The sequence below is a fragment of the Heloderma suspectum genome, chromosome 2 (assembly GCF_057233095.1).
Source record: "Heloderma suspectum isolate Gila_16-S chromosome 2, 16-S_ref, whole genome shotgun sequence".
Taxonomy (NCBI): domain Eukaryota; kingdom Metazoa; phylum Chordata; class Lepidosauria; order Squamata; family Helodermatidae; genus Heloderma; species Heloderma suspectum.
Window position 1 is genome coordinate 201378269 of NC_139459.1, and position 19277 is coordinate 201397545.

Sequence of the window (19277 nt, forward strand, 5' to 3'; positions counted from 1 at the left end):
GCGGGCCTGGGCTGGCCAGTTGTGCTTCTTGACCTTCCATCTATTTTCCTGTATCCTGGAATGCAGGAAACAAAGGGGAGAGGGTGGGCCGAGGCGCCGTGACTGCCTTTGGTTGCTGCACAGTCCGCGAGGGCGACCGCGGGGCCCAAGTACGTTTCTCGCCGCCGCTCTACGCTATGTTCTCTGCCGCAGTGGCCAAGTCCTACTCGCCTAGGGAGGAAGTATAGGTCTCAGTGAGCGCGGAGTCGAGAGCGGGGAAGAGAAGCTGGATGAAAATAAGGTGTTAACAGAAGGCGAGGCTTTGCCAGACGAGTATGTACCTGGTGCGCGGGCAGGGCGGGGGGTCAAGGCACGTTAGGTTGTCTCCTGTTCCGCCAGACGCGCAGCCACCATTTCACCGGTTGCGGCGGCCTCTCCAAACACGTGAATGGGGGTTTGGGAGGGAAATGAGGCTCCAGCTTGCACTGACCCAGCCTTTCCAGCGGAGGGCGCCCCGGAGACAGGTAGTGAAGGAGCAGCCGCAGCAAGCACCGGCGCTGGCTTTGGAGACCAGACGGGGCTGCGGCGAAGGAAGCGCGCGGGCGGCGGTGGACGGCACGGGGTAGCGGGCGGCGCCTCTTAGCGCCGCGGTTCCTCGCCCCCTCTAGGGGTGTCCAAGCCAGGGGCGCGCCTCCCGCCAGGCGCAGGCGGCCCATGTCTCTTCATGCGGGGGCGGCCCCCTTAAAGGCGGAGTCGGGCAGCCGGAGCGACGGAGGAGCCCGGCTGCGTCGCCCCGCGCCGGCCACCCCGGTGGCTGTAGGCGGGGAGGGCGCTCCTTCCTCCTGGTGCTGTCGGGCGACTGTCGCAAGGGGTGTCGCTTGGCACCGCGGTGGCTCTTGGCAGGGAGGGGCGCCCGGGGAGCTGGGTTGGTCTCTGGAAGCCGGGATGGCTGTTCGGAAGAGGCACTGCGTGCTGGCATGGGGAGGGGCCAGGATCTTCCACGGGGACGAGCGGGTGGCATTGCTTGAGTAGAAGCCAGGAGCACAGGGGGCTCCGGTTGCCAGCTCTGGGCATCTGAATGCGCGGGAGCGCACAGGGATCCCTGAGCACCCCGCCCTGGGCCAGCCTGGCCATGAGCATGCCCACCCCAGCTGAGGGCGCTTTTGGCGACTAGCTGACCTTGCAAACTGGGAAGAGGGCTGCCTGGGTCTCCCGGCCCCCGGCAACCATGGGCCGGCACAGGCTCGTCTTGCTGGGCCTGCTCTGGCTGTGCTTGGCTAGCTGCCTCCTGCCCGCTGCTCAGGGCTGTGGCCCAGGCAGAGGGCCAGTGGGACGGAAGCCCTACATCCGCAAGAACCTGACCCCGCTGCAGTACAAGCAGTTTGTGCCCAACGTTGCGGAGCAGACCTTGGGTGCCAGTGGGAAAGCGGAGGGCAAAATCAGCCGCCACTCAGAATGCTTCAAGGACCTGGTGCCCAATTACAATCCTGACATCATCTTTAAGGATGAAGAGAACACGGGTGCAGACCGGTTGATGACTGAGGTGGGTGCTGCTGGCAGGCAATGGTGGAGCCCAGATATCCAGGGCTCTGCATGCTTCTAGGGCCTGGCTCAGCCTTGGCAGATCTGAAGTGAGAATAAAGAAGAGAGTGTCCCTGAGCATATGATGACTGTGTTTCCCTTCATGAATGACTAGAGCATGCCCCAGCACATCTGGGATAGATCTTCCAGACTTAAGGATGGGACTTCCCATCAATACCTCTGTCTACAACTATTAACCACTGGGCAGTCCCAAAATTCAGTTGTAGAAATTGCTGCTGGACTTGTGCTCAAATAATAAAATTACCATTGTGTCTGGTTAGTTAGCCTTTTACCTGGGAATGGCTAGTTGCAAGATGAGCCTAGACTGAAGGATCCGTAACCTTGCTGTCTTTTACTCAGAGAGATCTTTTTGTTGGGCAGAGCACAGAGGCAGATGAGAGAGCTGTAACCTGCTGATTCTCAGGCTATTTACTTGCTTCAGGGTCACTATATAGAGAAGAACTTTGACAAACCCGATCCTTCCCGAGCCACCAGCTCCTTGGCCTTTATTGTGTGTTGGGACCTTGAAAAGGGAGAGGAGCTAAGGAGAGAGCCAGGGGCAGCGGCGTGCAAGCTGGTTGTGCCTTCGATCATTTGTCTGCAGCAGTGAACTCTTGTCTAGGGAACGGCTTCTGCGCTATTCCTAGCCGAGCACTGCATGCACGGTGGAGAGGTGCATGCAGGCAGGCTCTTTCTTAGGCTGAGCCTGCAGGGATTCATAGTGCTTGACTAATCTTGCATTTCACACATCCGCTATTAGGTAAGGAAGGAAAGATGTAATGTTGTTTCCCCACTTCAAGCTGTAAGTGGCCTCCTGATCATCCTTCCTGCCCTTTGAAATACTGTAAAAAAGAATTTTTGAGGCATTTGTTTCTCAAACAGGCTATACAGTATCACTCTATCTAGTTGTGTATGCGCACCCATAAAACCTGCAGTAGACAGACTGAACATTTGTTCTTTAAATGCCTCCCTTCTGTTTCTTATCCTACAGTAACAACATTCAGATGTGGCACAGAGTATGAGAGAGGCTCACAGGTGCTTCAGTGTTAGGTCTGAAAATGTCTTAAGGGCGCTTTCCCACAAGATAAATGTTCGGCTATATGTTGTTAGGCCATTTCTGTGTACATCAGTACTTGTGAAGCATGCACGCTTGTATCCTGCTGCAAGATACGGGTTGGGAAACCATATTGACTTAATAAGTCTGCTACTCTTTGCAAGTGATGGTGTATTTTTTAATAAGAATATTTGTTTTAAAAGACCCTTTATGAACTGCATTTTCATTTGTTACTCACGTGGGCTATCTACCCTACTTTTCTGAGGCTACTTTCTTTTTGAAATTAGACTTAACTCTGTATCTTAATTTGTAAGTGTGTTTTGTGTTGGAATGCTGTGGTCATGAGTCACCTTGAACATTTTAATGGAAAAATGTGATATAGATCTAATAGGAAAAAAAATGTGGAGTTTACACTTTTTCTCCATGGAGTGTCATTAATGCGTGAAATAGCACTTACTGACTCCTTCAGCCCACAGTAGAAGACTGAACACGCACCATGGGAGTACTTGTGTGCTGAAAACTAGACATAACTGTGAGTGCCCCTCCAGCTCCGGGACATCAAGCAACCCCTGAAACTGGCACAGTTCCATTGCAAGATTGCCTCAAGCCCCTGTTGAACTTTCCTAGGATCAGGATGGGGCCATCGCAACTACTGGACACTGTGGTTGATTAAGCACTGATGCATACTGAGAAAGGTAGTTAATTTTGCCAACCTCCAAATTAAGGCAAAACACAACCTGCAGAGAGTTGCAGCTTAGCCAAATGCAGTGTAATGGCCCTGGACTACTTCCAAGTGGAAAGAATTCCCTGGAATAGTCCCTCAAATGTCCTAGTTGTGCCCTGCTCTTTGATTATTATAATTTTCCTTTAAAAGAAATCTCTGCCTTTCCCCTTTGGCTTTGTGAAGTTGTGCCTGAGAAGCAAGACGGGTCTGTGGCTCAGCGGCAGAGTCCGTGCTTTTCATGCAGAAGGTCCTAAGTTCAGACGGCGGCATCAGTAGCACAGCTAGGTAATTTTAGACCCTGAACTTAATGGTCTTATGGGGGGATGGGGGAGCTTTAGATGGCCATGTGTATTATTTCACTTGTGAAGCTCGTGACTAATATTTATTTCCCCTCGCCCTACTGCATGCATTACAGCTACATCTGCATTCCTTAAAATGTTTGCCAATCCTGATTTCTCTGAACATGTGCAGTTTTGCATTTTAAATTCACTTAAATCATAGCACCATCATGACAACAATAATAAAATGGAGTTTGCTTTTGCTGCCCTCATCACCTGCCACTCTCTGGCTGGTCACTTAGGGCAGCCCTTGACTTTGGCCCTAAGGTCCAGCTTTAGCTGCACCACTGCCTGGCATCTCCAGGTAAGGCTAGGAAAGACTAAGAGCATAAGAAAAGCTCTGCTGGATCAGACCAAGGGTCCATCTAGTCCAGCATTCTGTTCACACAGAGGCCAACCATAGTGGCCAAGCACAAGTAAGACATGAATGCAACAGCACCCTCCCGCCCATGTTCCCTAGTAACTGGTGTACGCCATATCTCGTGGTAGTGAATTCCATATTCAGACTCCTGCATGAAACTCTGAAAATCTGCTGCCAGTCAGTGTCAGCAATACTGGGTTAGATGGAGAAATGGTCTGACTCAGTATTAGGCAGCTTCCTATGTTCCAAAGATACTTAGCAAGAAGGTAATCAAATCCAAAACCATCTCCACATATCCACCTATAAAATCCAGATCACCAGAGTATGCTACACACAGAGAACAAGAGTAAAACAAGCACATCATGCTAAGGTACCTGTGAAGCAGGTAGCTAAAAACAGCTTAGGATTGCAGAAAGGGCGGTGGGGGTTGTCAAGTATTTGGAAGCCCACAGTACAAGGCAAGTGAGTTGGATTTGACATGGTGGGTCAGAAGATGTACAGATCTGTGGTGGTAATGTTGGAAACAATAGCTTGGAGAGGTGTGAATGGGATCACTTAGTTCGCATTCCCGTGAACTAAGAACAATTCCCCTTACTTCAAAGGGGTGTATATATACTGTATATACAAAGGGATGGTAGAGAATGGAACAGACTTTGAAATACATTCAAGAACTACCAAAAAGTGGGTTCAAGGGGAGATAAAATGAAATATTGGATATATGTAGGCAGAGAAAGGGAGAGAATATTTTCAAGTCCTCTAAGGGTCAACGCCCCTCCCCCCAATCATACTTTGTATCATGGTTACAGTGGGTATTTTCTACATTTGTGTAGCCCAGCCTTCCCCAGTCTGGTGCCCTCCATACATTCTGGACTTCAACTCTGATCAGTCCAAGCCAGCATAGCCAAGGTTCAGGAATCCTGGGAGATGCAGTCCAAAACATCTGGAGGGCACTAGGTTGGGGAAGGCTGGTGTAGCCTGCGGAACATGGAACTAGGCATGGTGGAAAGCAATTGTGTGCTGAAAGTTAACAGGCTCTTTCCTGGGCTAAGGGGTGCTACCATAAATCATGGGTGAGTTGGTACTATAACAGCAGCAGATGTGACATATCTGCCTTAATTCCTACAGGGATCTGATATACTCCTATTTGGACTATGCACTAGCAAGAGTAAGACATGTCTCTGCAGAGGTGGTAGGAGCCTACGTAACAAGTTGTTAGGTTAGGGAAATGGGGCATGGGGAAGAGAGAGGGGGTCTTCTCCCTTTGGGACACTGACATTTTGCCTTTTGTGGGTAGAAAGCTGACTTCATTCCAGTTTCCTGCTGCTGAGTCACAACATGCCATCTGAAGGCAGGGTGGGTGAGGGTTGGCAACAGACCTTTAACTTTGAATAACTATGGGGGTGTGCAAGAACAAAGAGAAGAATTGCAGGAAGGTTTACTGGCTCCTTTGGGACCTCAGAGACTGCCGTAAATGGAGACAGGAAGCTGGGTGATGTGGGTGTAAGCTCCATTAAATATTCCTTAGAATGATTCCATGGATGCATTTTGTTCATGTTCAAGAGCTGACTAATAATCACATTTGGGGTCAGGAACGGTTATTTCCCCAGGTCCTCTTCGATGGAGACTCTAGCTTGTTATGGCCTTTTGGACTTATCCGGTTTCTTGCATTTCCTGTAGAGTGCAGCTCAGCTTAGTTGCTTGAGTTATCAGTAGCCCGCGGCTGTTTGATGCGCTTGCTGTCCTACTGTGGCGTGCTGCAATCTGGATTGTGTGGGTCACTCAGTACTCCTATATGGCCAGGCAAAGAGCTGGGTGAGAGGGTGACGTTATTCCTTTCTCATGCCATATATTTTTTTTTATGATCAAAGCATAAAGCACAATGACATTTGTCCTTTTCTAGTGGTCCTGTTTTCCAATAAAGTGCCCCATGATATATGGGATCTTAATTGGGAGTCTCCCCTCCTATTAGTCGTTGTGACACAAAGTGTCTCCGTTAAAGTTATTGAAACGATCTCTGGTCAGTCTTGTGTTCACTCTGTTTCCTCTCAGATATATAAAGAATTTTATTTTTAATAAAGAAAACAAAAGAACAAAAGAAACAGCGTCAGTGCACGATAACATTATATTTGAACATATATGCTATAGTTGTCAATCTAGTTTGGATACCTGTTCAGATATACTGGACTGCTTATACTAATTATAGATGTAAGATATGAGTGTTGAGTTTCCTCTCCTTTTTGTAGGTTTCATCCTACACTGCTATCCTTGTGGTTTGTTTTGTTTTGTTTTGGTTACTTGGACAATATTAAATTTCCTTCCCATCCCACCCAAAACAAATACTCAACTGTTCCAACTATCACAAGCATCAAACTAACTGAATTGATAGTGCAATCCTGTATATGTTTGTTCAGAAGAAAATCCCATTGACTTGGTTCACACATTACACTAACCCATAGTTTATTTAACCCATGGGTTGTTGAATCCTGCGTTGTCATGTTGGGCCAATTTGCATATAATGACAGCCCACGGTTTAAACAACCCATGGTCTGTCAGGGACGAACAGGACAGAGCAAGTGTGTTGCCAGCAGCACACCAGCCACTTCTACTTTTAAGCACCAGCCTACGATCAGCTCATTCATAGGTTGTTGAGCATGGCAGGCAAACCCAGACTAATGGGTTTAGCCACTAAACAACCCAGCAGTTAAACTAACAACAAATCATGGGTTAACCACACATCACAGTTTGCATGTCACACTCAACAACCTACAACCCAGTCGATTGTAGGTTGTTCATTAAAAGCAGAAATGGCGCGTGTGCGGGAGGCAGCGCACCCGCTGTCTCCTCCTTGTGCATGGCACCCATGGGTTGTTTAAACCATGGGCTGTCATTACATGTGAACCAGGTTGTTGTGCAAACCTGGCTGTGTTAATAAACCATGGTTTGTTAATCACATACAACCCAGAGGAGTCCATGGTTTGTTTTTGGGTTGTGAACTCTGGGTTGTTTAAACCAGGGGTTGTCTTTACATGTGAACCAAGAACCGTGGGTTGTTCATGAGTTGCTTTGCCAGGTTACAGAGGTGGCGGGCAAAAGTGGTAAAAAAAACACAAAAAACCCGCTGCCGCTCTACATGCCACTACTACACCATTGCAAAGGCATTTGGGATTCAGGGAGGGAATGGGTGAAGGAGGAGAGAAACAAACAACCCCAGAATTGAGAAAATAAACCATGGTTTGTTTGATCATCTGCCAGACAACCCTGGGTAGGAGCAACAAACATGGGTTAAATGTGGGTTAAATAAACTATGGATTAGTGTTGTTCTATGGGGCTTACTCCCAGGTCAGTGCGTATAGCATTGCAACCTAAGTGAATTGTATATAGGAAAGAAAAAGAGAAATGGAAAGTTTTCAAAGAGAAAAAGAAATTAGGGTAGGGATTAGAGGGGAAGAAGAGGGATGAAGAATTGGGACAGAGCTGTGTTAGCAGCCTGAATAAGGAACTGAAGTTTATATGACCCTCACAATGTGGCCTCCCTTTGGGATAGACCATGAAAACTGATTTAAAAAGAAAAAGCTGAGTCCCAAATATGGGAATGACCCCCCTGTGGTCTGTTTTTTCTGTAAAATGATCAGAGGTGTCTGTTAGCCTAGAGGAGTCAATCCAATCCAGTTTGGGTAGTTGGCTGGAAGAAGCCTTAAGCCAGCTTTCCCCAGCCTGATGCCCTGGACTACAACTCCCATCATCCCTGACCATTGGCTGTGCTAGCTGGAGCTCATGGGAGTGGCAGGCCGAAACATCTGGAAGGCACCAACTCACCTACCCTGCAGGCTTCACACATCCCTGCAATACATAGTCGGCACGGTGAAATCAGCCATTTGGATTCTGCGGCCTTCTGCCTGCAGCTCTGCTCTGCTCTGCTAGCTGGCTGCTGAAGGATCCCCAGTGGGAGTAGCAAGGGGGAGGACTGGTCAGCCCAGCAAGGTCCCATCTGTGACACGTCCTACGGTGCCCTTTCCCCCTGCACTGACACCAGTCCAGGGAGCGTGGAGCAGCTGAAAGAGTTCTTTGTGGCAAAACTGATGATTTTGCTGTTATTACCCGAGGAGCTTGAATTCTCGCCGAGTTAAGTAATTCTGGGCCTGGAAAACAGCTATTGTCCTCAGGCCCAGGAGCTGATGGGAATTGTCTCACATTCCTTTTTGGGCTTGTAGCATGTTCCTTTCACTATAGATAAGACTATGTTCCCTTTTTATTAAATGCCATCTTCCCCCGCCCCCATGCCGCCATGCTTCCATCCCCACCTCCTGGGTCTTTCTGTGAGGTGACCACAGCATTTGTCCAGATGTCTAAGTACTAGTGTATGTGTGGAAAATCTTCTTAAAGAACCTAATAGGTTAATGTCACAAGTTTACCATTCTACACGACAGAATTAACCACTCGTGTTTGAGGCCCAGAGAGCTTATGGGAAAGAGGCAATGAGCTAACTGCATATGTCATCACAGCAATCCATTGCCTTGAAGGAGAGTAAAATTTCTGCCCAGCACAGCTTTTATCATCTTCCCATAGAGCTGTTATCTGGGCTTCAACCCTTGTTTCAAATTGCTGTAATCTTGCATCCTGAGCAAATCAGGGAGTTGTATTTTCAGTGCTTTTCTTATTTTTGTTAAAAATCTGTCTTTTGTACTTTTCTTCTACCCTATTACACAGCTACTCCAGACACAACTGAATCTTAATGCTGAAAGAGGGATCTCTCTATGGCCAGTTCCTTTATTCGCTAAACTGGGTATATCTCAACATTGCAGGAAAATAACTTCGTACAAACACATGTGGCTGTTTTATAAGTCACAGGAATTGTATATGTGCTCATGACAAAAGTGCTGACAGATTATGAAAGACATAGGGCCATTTCACACATTGCAGAGGCAAAGCCAGGTGTGGTATTGAGTGTATGTTCAACTGGAAGCTGCAGCCAATCATGGCTCCCTAACAAGTGTACTTATATGAAACATCTGTTTTTCAAAGCTGTTCATTATGCATACTTATATTTTTTAGATGTCTACTGGACACATCTTATTTGTACACCTAAAATGTAATATGTGAAGTGGCCCACAAATGTTTTACATCTGTAAAATAGTTCAGGCTGGGTGTACTCAGCCCTAGAAAGGAAGGAAGGAAGGTTAAAAAACAGCACCAAGAAAAGCTGAATTCTGTGACCTGCATGAATTTGCACATATAGTCTCACATTATGCCTAATTTCACTTCTGTAAGTCACAGAGAGGTGCACTTTAACTTCATCCTGACCATCGTAAATTTTGTGGAGTCTTCCTGGCTTCAGAGGCTCACCAGACATTGCTGACATTCTTTCAAGCTTATCTTCACAATCATAAGGTCTAGAAATATATCTTTTAGAAATGACTCTGAGGACACTGAATTCAGATCCAATACAAAATGATTGCACTTGATTTGTGCTTGTGTGAATTTGCAGGATACCCAGGTCCTTGAAAACAATTTTTGTGAACCGCCCAGAGAGCTTCGGCTATTGGGCGGTATAGAAATGAAATAAATAAATAAATAAACAAACAAACAAACAATGTATGATTTTAGGTCACACACAGCTTGGTTAATGCATGGTTATTTCATTATGCTTCCTCTGACCACCATTTTTAGAGACAATGGCATGGCATAGAACTGGCAGTTCGTAAGTTATTTAGGGTCTTCCAGTTTGCACGTGCCATTTATATATCAAGTATGCTCTGATTCCCTGCACCTCTAGAAAGCAACTGCCAAAACCTTCCCAAATGAAGCTCAAGATGCATCTAAATTAAAGACTTATGACCTTTCTGGGCACACAGTGCAGTAAATGTGCTATTGTTACACATTGATTGCAAGGGGTCCAGCATCCAGATGTCTCCCCTCAAGCCCTTCTGTTGCAGGGATGTGACATATTGCCAGTGCTCAGACATCCATATTCTGAAATGGGAAAGTACACGTCTTCCTTTGGCCAGCATGCCCGTTGCTGTTGTGAGTGCATTGTGGAATGTGGTTGCACAAGTCTCTGAGGCACCTGCTGGGTAGCCCCTGTGACACTCCCCTCTCCAGCGATTCCTGTGCCATTTGGTGATTATTATTTTTTTAATGTCATCGGTTGCTGCAATGCCCCTCCTATGCTATCACCACACTGGAACACACATCCTAGCACTAGTTTAGAACAACAACAGCACAAAATGACAAGTTCACAAAGTAGTAGGCTCTACCCATTCCTTTCCACAGTGCTTCACCACTTAAGGAAACTTCCCTTCAAAGAAAAATGTATAAAGCCAGAGCTGGACTACTTATCCAGTGCCATTTTCAACCCCCTTCTTCCCCTCCTTCCCAAGCTGTGAATATCAACATGGTTATTCCTGTTTCAGAAAGGCTACCTCTTCTCCATGATATCACACTATTTGCACTAGACTGAAGTTAGTGCAATTGTAGTGATAAAACTCACTTTTGTTCCTATCACCTGGAAACCAGTTTAATTGTGGCTTCCTCAGGAGCTATAACAATTGAGACTGGAGCATCCACCATCCCTGTGGCAACTTGATCTCCATCTGCTTCAGTTTCTCTAGTCCCAAAACGGGGCACTGTAGGAACTGAGCCAGGGATGGTGGAAACTCTGAGGTACTATTGTCACAGCAAAAGTCAACTGTACAAAGTGATGACCAAACAATGGATGCAAGATTGAGGTTTTCTCCTCCTCCCAGGTAACTTGTGCTAGGAATTTCGTTAGGAATGCTGCTGAACAGCAAATTCCTGGTTCAACTTATCCCTGCACGGGGGTGCTGTAGGAAGTGGTCGGTAGGAACATATGGGAACACATAGCAGGATGTTTCTCAATCGAATAATCTTTGTATCTGGCCACCCTCACCCTGCACAGACTAAAGCAGGTTAATTAAAAACCAGATAATGAATCAGAATGTGTTTTTCTCCGGGCAGCTAGTAACCAACACTGGTGTTTTTTTCCACATGGCTGCTCCAGGCAGGAGGTGGGCTAATCCCAAGGAGTTAATGGTTAATTGTCAATGGCCAAGATAAGCTCACCCCACCCTCTGCTTTAAAGAGCTTGCTTTTTAGGGTTGTTTTTATAAACGCACCATGCAGCAAATGGGTTGGTAGAGGGGAAAGCAGAAGGCTGCTTAGAAACAGGCAAAATATTTCTGAAAAAATAAATGAATACTTTCAGATCAGAGTATTTTTTAAACACACACACACACATACACACTTACTTCTTGGGCTTCTGAAAACTTTCTGCATCTTCTTGATTTCAGGATGCTTATAGTTTGCTTTCCACTTTTCAGGTTACTATCAGTGTGGTGTCTGATAATTACATTGAACTAAAATGGGAACAAAAGGATTTGAAATGTGAGAAAAGGCTACGATAGGCCTGGTAACTTATTCTCTAATTTATTTAGATTTCCACCCAGCCACAGAATCTTTGTGCAACTAACAATGCATTTAAATGCATAAGATAGGAGATGGGGGGACTAAATACTGTTGCATTTATTTGAGCTGGCTAAGTTGCACATCTTGAGTGTAACTTCTGCTAGCAAATATGACCTCTGCATCTGAATAAGAAAGTCTTATGCACACCTAAAATATTATAATATTGCAACCCTACCTGATGCATCAGGATGTGACAAGCTATTAAGTTAAATTTCCCCGTCCTTTCTGCATCTAGCAGGGATTGAACCTGGGACCTTTTGCATACATAGCATGTGCTCTACCACTGAGCTATATACCTTCCTGTGAGATGAAGGGGCCTGGGCAAAATGAAAGGCATTCTGGAGTGTGTGGGCATGAATCTCTGAGATACTCCGTTTTGTTCAGACTTGTCTGTTACCTGAATGAGGCCATTGTGCCATGTGCCCTGGTTTGTGTACACTACAGGTGGGCAGACTGAAGGCTTGCGGGATCTGCTTTGTTTGTTACCAGAACCCCTGAGATCCACCAACCGGATCCTGGTGCAAAAAACAAGCTTAGAATTAAAGTATTCTGAGCCCAGGAATTTGTTTTGAGCACCAGAACTGAATGGAGCTCACAGTCCTTTCTTCCACACACAAATCCACTCCAAGTTACCCCAAGCTTTTTTCATTTTAGCAGTATAATTTGGGGGTGGGGGAGAAACAGCCATTTTGTTGCTGCTGCTGTTAAATAGTTGGGAGTCAGAAATCCTTGCCAAATTAACTGCAGTAGTTACTACTAGACCCAGATCTCCTGCCCACACGGTGTACGTGGCCTTTTTCAGCTTGATCTCCCAGGAGAGCTCACAGCTAGAGATCAAACCTGGAACTTCCTGTATGTGGCATCTGTGCTGTTACTGCAGAGCTGTTACTGCAGAGATATACACATGGGGCCCCTTCAGCACTGGGCTGTATAGCTGGGGTTCCTGGGTGTTGTGTATGGGGCCAGGATGGTAGAGTAAAAGGAGCATGTCATGAGCTAAGCTCCAGAAAGACCATGAAGGGCCCATCACAAGCCTTGCTTCTGCCTGCTCCTGAGAATGTGCAGGGAGGGAGTTTCTTTCTGGATGAGAGACCCTCTGTTCTGTTCTTGCTGTCTCTCTCTTCCTATCTAAAATTATTGTTGCAAATCTCCTAGCGATGGGAACTGAACCTACATCTCCAGTTTCTGGCTCTTTCCGACTGAGTTGTCATGCACGTACATCATTGTATTGCTCCCTGTGAGGTTCTGGTTGTTGTAGTGTGCATTCTTCCATGTCCAGTTGTCTCCTTTCCCTCTCCCTTGCAAAATGCTTGTGTTCCCCCCACCCCACTCCACACACAGAGGGATCTGAGTTGTGTGCACTGTTTGGAACATTGTCTCTGTGTGGAATCCTTGCAATCACAGCAGGATTCAAATTCTTCTCCTTCAGGGTCCCATGGCCTATAGTTGTTGGACAGGGTGGATTATAGAGTGGTCTGGTTGTTGGGACTGGAAGGAAAGACAGTCCTTTCTTCTCTATCCAAATGTTTGTTACCTGCCTGTCACTTGGGCTGCCAGAGGTTTCAAAGCCCTGTCATGTGTGTGTGTGTGTGTGTGTGTGTGTGTGTGCTTGATGCTTATGGCTGCAGGTTCATCTGCTAACCTATCTCAGGGGTGCAGAACCTCTTTCAGCCCAAGGGCCAAATTCCATTTTGGAGGTGTTCTTGGGGCCTGTATTCCAGTGGTGGGTGGGGCCGAAGGAAAAAGGGGGTGTGGCAAAGGTAAAAGGGCCAGGTCTAAAACTCTAAAAATACCAATACATTGTAGTTTAAAGCTCTTGCTGCCCAGTAACTAAACCTTAGGAGAGGCATTTCAGCCTTTTTTCTAAAAGCCGGGAAAAAGACTGCACAAAAGCCTGGAAACCACCAAACTATAGGTGGTAGGAGGAAGGGATGTGGCCTGGGGAAGGGATTGTGGCCTTCTGGGGAAACCTGGAGGGCTGGATTTGGCCCTCAGGCCCTGCACCCCTGTCCTAACTGGAGGGCAACAGGATGCTGTGGCAGTCAACGCACTGTAACACTCAGCAATGCTCATTGTGCATTGTGTGTAGAAAGCAGGAGGTTTGGACTGGGTTCCACGACAGCATCATTCCATCACTGTGCTTGCCGCATGTTGATTGGTGCCTTCCCTGCATGGGTAGTGTGGGGCTCAACATAGTAATCGGCGGGTGGCAGCAGAGTTGCCAGGGACACTGGAAGTGGCTGCCAGTGCTGCTGCATTATCTCTTGTTTCTTCTGGTATTGTTTTGCTTTTTTACTTCTCTGCCAGGGGTGCATGAGCCTGGACTATGTAACATGGGTGTAATACAGGCACAGTTGTAGTGCAGTGGCCACGAGCATAGTGGGATAATAGGATTGGCCTGTAAGGCCTGGATGAATCTTCCTGTATCGCTTAAATGAATGTGTGAAAGGAGTCCTGTAGTGGGGTGGGCGGCCAGGAAAAACATACCTGATGGATTGGTGCACAGGTGGATAGATTTAACTTTTGGTTGGAAGCAGCCCAGATAATTTGGGGTAGCAGTGTGTTTAAGGAAGCCGATCAACCTGAGAGTGATGTCTCTCCAGCTGTGCAGTGAAGCTGCTTCAGACAGCAGCAACACATCTCAGGCTTGTCCAGGTGATGGGACACATGGGAGAAGGAAGCCTCTTAAGGACATTTTGCAAAGCTACTAAAAGATCTATGGGTCAAATGCAGCATTGGGCCTGGGAATAGTCCCGGACATTAGGTAATCCTCTGAGATGCCTGAGTTCCAGTGGCACCTGGCTTAGCTATGTAAATGTCTTGGAGAGAGAGTGAAAGGAAGAAAGGCTGCCTCCACTTTCAGAGGAGATGCACAGAACTGGGTGATATCCCCTGCATTCCAGGGGACATGACTGAGACCCTTCTAATCCTCAGTAGCTGTCCAGGGCCCCAGCATGGTTGAAAAGGGGATGGTCAACCAGTGGCAGTTGTTGAGAATGAGAAAAGAGCATCCCAGTTAGCTGTTGATCATTTGATGTGCTATTGTTACACTGCTCAGCGTATGATATGTGTGGAGTGGTAACATTTTAAATGGTCGAAGTCAGCAAAAACAAAACCAACCTTGGGCTTCCTCGTGTCTTCCGTGCAGGGCTGGCCCAGATGCCAGAGCACTGGTGGTGCAATGCTTCTCTTTCAGAGTCTCTTAGAGCTCCCACATTGATGCAGCATTCATTTTAATGCCTCTCTCAATCTTTGCTTCCTGTAGCGTTGCAAGGACAGAGTGAATGCCTTGGCCATTGCCGTGATGAACATGTGGCCAGGCACCAGGCTGCGAGTGACGGAGGGCTGGGACGAAGACGGACACCACCTGCCCGACTCTCTGCACTACGAGGGCCGGGCACTGGACATCACAACATCTGACCGTGACAGAGAGAAGTACGGCATGCTGGCCCGCCTAGCGGTCGAGGCTGGCTTCGACTGGGTTTACTATGAGTCCAAGGCACACATCCACGTGTCAGTGAAAGCAGGTAAACAGGAGCGGAGCTATGGAAAAGGGTGGTGGAGATGGTGCAATTTGCACAAGAGGACATTTCATTCATCTGTTTGTTTGTTTGTAGTTCTATACTGCCTAATCTCTAAATGGTTTACATGCAAAACATGACGATTAAGATTCTGGGGCTCCAAGTCCAGCATTGGAAAAGGAGAGGCTTAGAGCAGGGTGGGCAACTTGTGGCTCTCCAGATGTTTTAACCTACAACTCCCATCATCCATCACAGTTGGCTGTGCTGGCTAGGGCTGATGGGAGCTGTAGGTGAAAACATGCTTAGGGCCACAAGTTGCCCACCCCGGGTTAGAAAGCGCTGCTTTAAGGCATGGGAGCAGAACCAAACTTGGACATTTGCAACCTTTGGCAAAACATGAACAGTGCCATCCTTTCTATATGATGGAGCTGGGGCATGATTTTTTTTCTCCTTAAACCCACTAATCCTTAGATTTGTTGAGCCCCCCCACACATACACAGGGTTTCCACACACTGTGTCCAAGCCAGCAGTGAGCCTCAGCACTCAGAACCTGCCCCTCCCCTCCAGTCCCCGCCAATCCACAGCTCACATTTGGCTCTAAGCTCACAGGCTTCTCTGCTTCCCAAGGGACCCCTTGCCCTGTTCCCCCCCACTTCAGCATCAGGGCCTCTTCCCAATTACCTTCTGCTGTTAACAAGGAGTAGGGGTCCTGACACTAAGATGGCACTGCAAAGGGGCGTGTTCTTTCCACCCACTGCTTCAGAATAAATACTGCTCCCCACACACCCGCTAAAGCTATCCTAGCTGCCTGAGGATGGAGCTTAGGGTTGTCCTATGGTAAGGCTGGCCTTGTATAGAAGATAAGGCCCCCGCATTCTATTAATGGCTCCGGCAGGTGTCAAAACGTGGCAAGGGAGTCGGGGCACTTCCGTTCCTACCTACCACTGGAGAAGGGGCCTCTGAGACGCAAACAATTTGGCTGGAGGAAGCCAATGCCGCACTTCTAATGATGTCCCTTTACGCTCCTCTAGATAACTCCATGGCTATTCGTGCTGGCGGCTGTTTCCCTGGTGACGCTGCAGTGACTTTACCAAGTGGTGAAACAAAAGGCCTTTCGGAGCTTCGCCGTGGGGACTACGTGCTCAGCGTGGACCAGAGCGGGGAGGTGGCGCCTAGCGAGGTTTTGCTGTTCCTTGATCGAGACCAGCACCGGCAGACCACCTTCGTGGCCATAGAGACGGACAGCCCTGTTCACCAGCTGCTCCTCACTGCCTCGCACCTCATCTTTGCTGCGCAGGAGCCGGCCAACAGCACGGCAGACTTCTCTCCAGTGTTTGCCAGCCGGGTGCGTGTGGGGGACTCAGTGCTGGCCCACCAGGCGGGCAGCCCTCGGTTGCACCCTGCCCGGGTAGTCCGTGTCTGGCAGCAGGAGGGCATTGGGGTATATGCCCCCTTGACTTCCCACGGCACCATTCTGGTGAATGGCGTGCTGGCATCCTGCTATGCGGTGCTTGAGAGCCACCATTGGGCCCATCGCGCCTTCACCCCGCTACGGCTTGTGCATGGCCTCTTCTCCCTCTGGCCTCTTAAGGAGGAGGCCAGGAACTGCAGTGCCCAGGACACAGGTGTGCACTGGTACTCGCGATTCCTGTACCAGCTGGCATGGGGTGTGCTGGGTCAGGGCACCCTTAGCCCGTAGAGGCTTGCATGACCACTCGTTTGCCATGCGGATTTAAACTCCTCAAGCCATAAGGTGGTGAGCGGGTGTTGGAGCCCATCCAGGTCCTGCACCTTGTTGGCCTTGGCTGGATGATGATTCCATAGCTGATGCCTCCTTAAAACATCAGCATTGGCAGCTGAAAGAGGGCACAGGCAGGGGGGAAAGAGGGTCACACAGAGAGCCTGACCTGTGTGTATGTAGGAGTTGGACTGCATGATTAGGTCAACTGATATGAATGCTCCTGCTGTGGGCTGCTTAGAGAAGACACTGGATTATCCACAGTTGTGTCTACAGAGCTTGCAAACATCCGAGGCACTCTGTGCTAAATTTAGGGGAGGAACACAAAGTCAGTAAACCCACAGTCTAATTTTTTGAGGGTGGGATGGATTACCTCCGTTTCCCATCCTTGCCCTGATCTCTGCTTGACATTAGTGTAAAGCCAGGTGGGGCTCTTCTCCCCCTGCAGCTGCTTAACTGGATTAGTGGAGGAGGAGCAGGGAGGGATGAAGCTGAAATGACACCTGGTGGCTTCAGGCAGCAAAAGGGTTTGGGGGGATGGTTCTGTGTTCGTTCCCCCACCTCCAGAGGTGCACTGTTGTATTTAGATGAGGGTGTTGAACTCAGGCTCACAGGCCAAATTCAACCAACCTAGGGTCCCAGTCCAGCCTTCCAGGGTCCCTTCCCCATATCCCTTTCCCCCCAGCAACAGTTGTTTGGTGGTTTCCCATGTTTGCACATCCCCCACCCCGCTCTATTCTAAAAGGCTGAAATGCCTCTCCTAAGGCCTTGTTACTGGCAGTAAGAGCTTTAAGCTGGAATACGCTGGCACTTTTGGCATTTTGGCCCCATTCGTTTTGCCTTTGCTCCCACCCCTTTTGGCTTTAGCCCCACCCACCACTGGGATGCAGCCCCCCCCCCCAGGGCTGCTCCAAAATTAGAATTCAGCCTTCAGAAGGCTGAAAATAGTTCGACACCCCTGATTTAGTTGAATGTTGCATGAAAGGTGTTATGTGGGCTCCCGGGTGATTTTAGAGGTGATGCGGCACAGAAGTGTCCACGGCACAGTGGTGGGGTGGGTGTCTCACAAAGGGCCTGGCAATGAGCCTGGGACCCTATTTGAAGCAAGGGTGCTTTGAAACACAGTGTGCACAGGGTCACTTTAACTTGCCATCCTTTACCTACCTGAGTTGTAACACTGGATTCAATAGGAAGAGAAGGAGGGGTACAAGTGGGGAGACTCCAGTCTCTTGCAGGGAAGAAACTCTCTTGTGTGGGCTGGAACAGCAGAATGGTCTTGTGATGGGGAGCTGTGAGGCTTGCGTTCTCTTCTCTGCCACCTGGGCCTTGATTGAGCCCTGACTGCACTTTTCTATTGCCGTCGAAGGTTGGGCAGGTCCACCTTAATACTTCCTTATGAAACTTAAAATCCATGCCACTCTCTTACAGAGTCTGCTATAATAGGATTAACTCATAGCTGCCGCTCCAGAGTTTTTATTTTTATATTTATATCAGTAGTAATTTAAGTTTGGTCTAATGCCACCTCTTGTCTCGCATTGGATATTAATTTGATGTTTTGCCAGGGAGAGGAAGGGGAGGAGTTATTTTTGTAAGCTGTTTTAACTACTACTCCTTCTTTTTTACAATAGTATTTTTGTGTGTGTTTAACTAAAGAGAATTTCTCTGACTCTTATTGCACGAGACGTTTCTTGAGGGGTGGGTTCCCTGCTTGGATAATGGGGAAGCAGAAGACTGACATTAGAGGAAAAAACACCCATTTCATAGGATACCTGCTGTGTGCCTTCAGAATCTGTCTTGGCCAGGGATTCTTTTATACCATTCATTGCCAGGTTGTTTTTGCAAGAGCTTTCCATGTTGCACATCTGGATATGCCAGAAGAGACCTGCTCTGCACTGCTTGCATTGGGAGATAGTGGCATTTTATACATTACACGTTTGTCCTAATCCAGTGATGTCCTGTGGGGGTGGGAGCTTTAAAGTGCACACAGAGCACTGTGGCCCCCATTAATTTCAACTGAGCCAGCAGACTTGCCTGCATGTCCTTTAGGGTACATGGATCTGCGCTGTCATTGAAAAGCCAGTGTGGTGTAGTGGTTAGAGTGTTGGACTAGGACTTGGGAGGCCCAGGTTTGAATCCCTACTCAGTCGTGAAGCCCACTGGGTGACTTTGGGGCAGTCACTGACTCTCAGCCTGTCCTACCTCACAGGGTTGTTGTGAGGATAAAATGGTGCGGCGGAGGAGGAGGACCATGTATGTTGCCTCGGGCTCCTTGGAGGAAAGGCAGGCTATAAACGTAACAAAGAACTAAATACTGAAAAGACTGGGGTAGCCTGCACATACAGGAGCCCACGAAGGATGGTGGATCAGGATGACTTGGGCCTCTCCACATTTCTGTGACCTTCACCAACCGCAGCTCGGTGTGTCTTGGCTCCTCAGATTGCATCCTCCACACGTGCCCTGCTAGTGAACCAATAGTCTGCATGAAGCCATAGCTCAGAT

The 19277-nt window shown here is 48.1% G+C and overlaps 1 protein-coding gene across 1 annotated transcript; it reads left to right on the forward strand.

The window, feature by feature from the left end:
• Positions 1 to 544: 544 nt before the first annotated feature.
• Positions 545 to 18449, forward strand: DHH (desert hedgehog signaling molecule). Its single transcript, XM_084837328.1, has 3 exons — positions 545 to 1522; positions 14785 to 15046; positions 16072 to 18449. Exons 1-3 carry the CDS (start codon positions 1208 to 1210, stop codon positions 16737 to 16739), a joined length of 1245 nt encoding a protein of 414 aa, XP_084693454.1. The 5' UTR covers positions 545 to 1207; the 3' UTR covers positions 16740 to 18449.
• Positions 18450 to 19277: the final 828 nt, after the last annotated feature.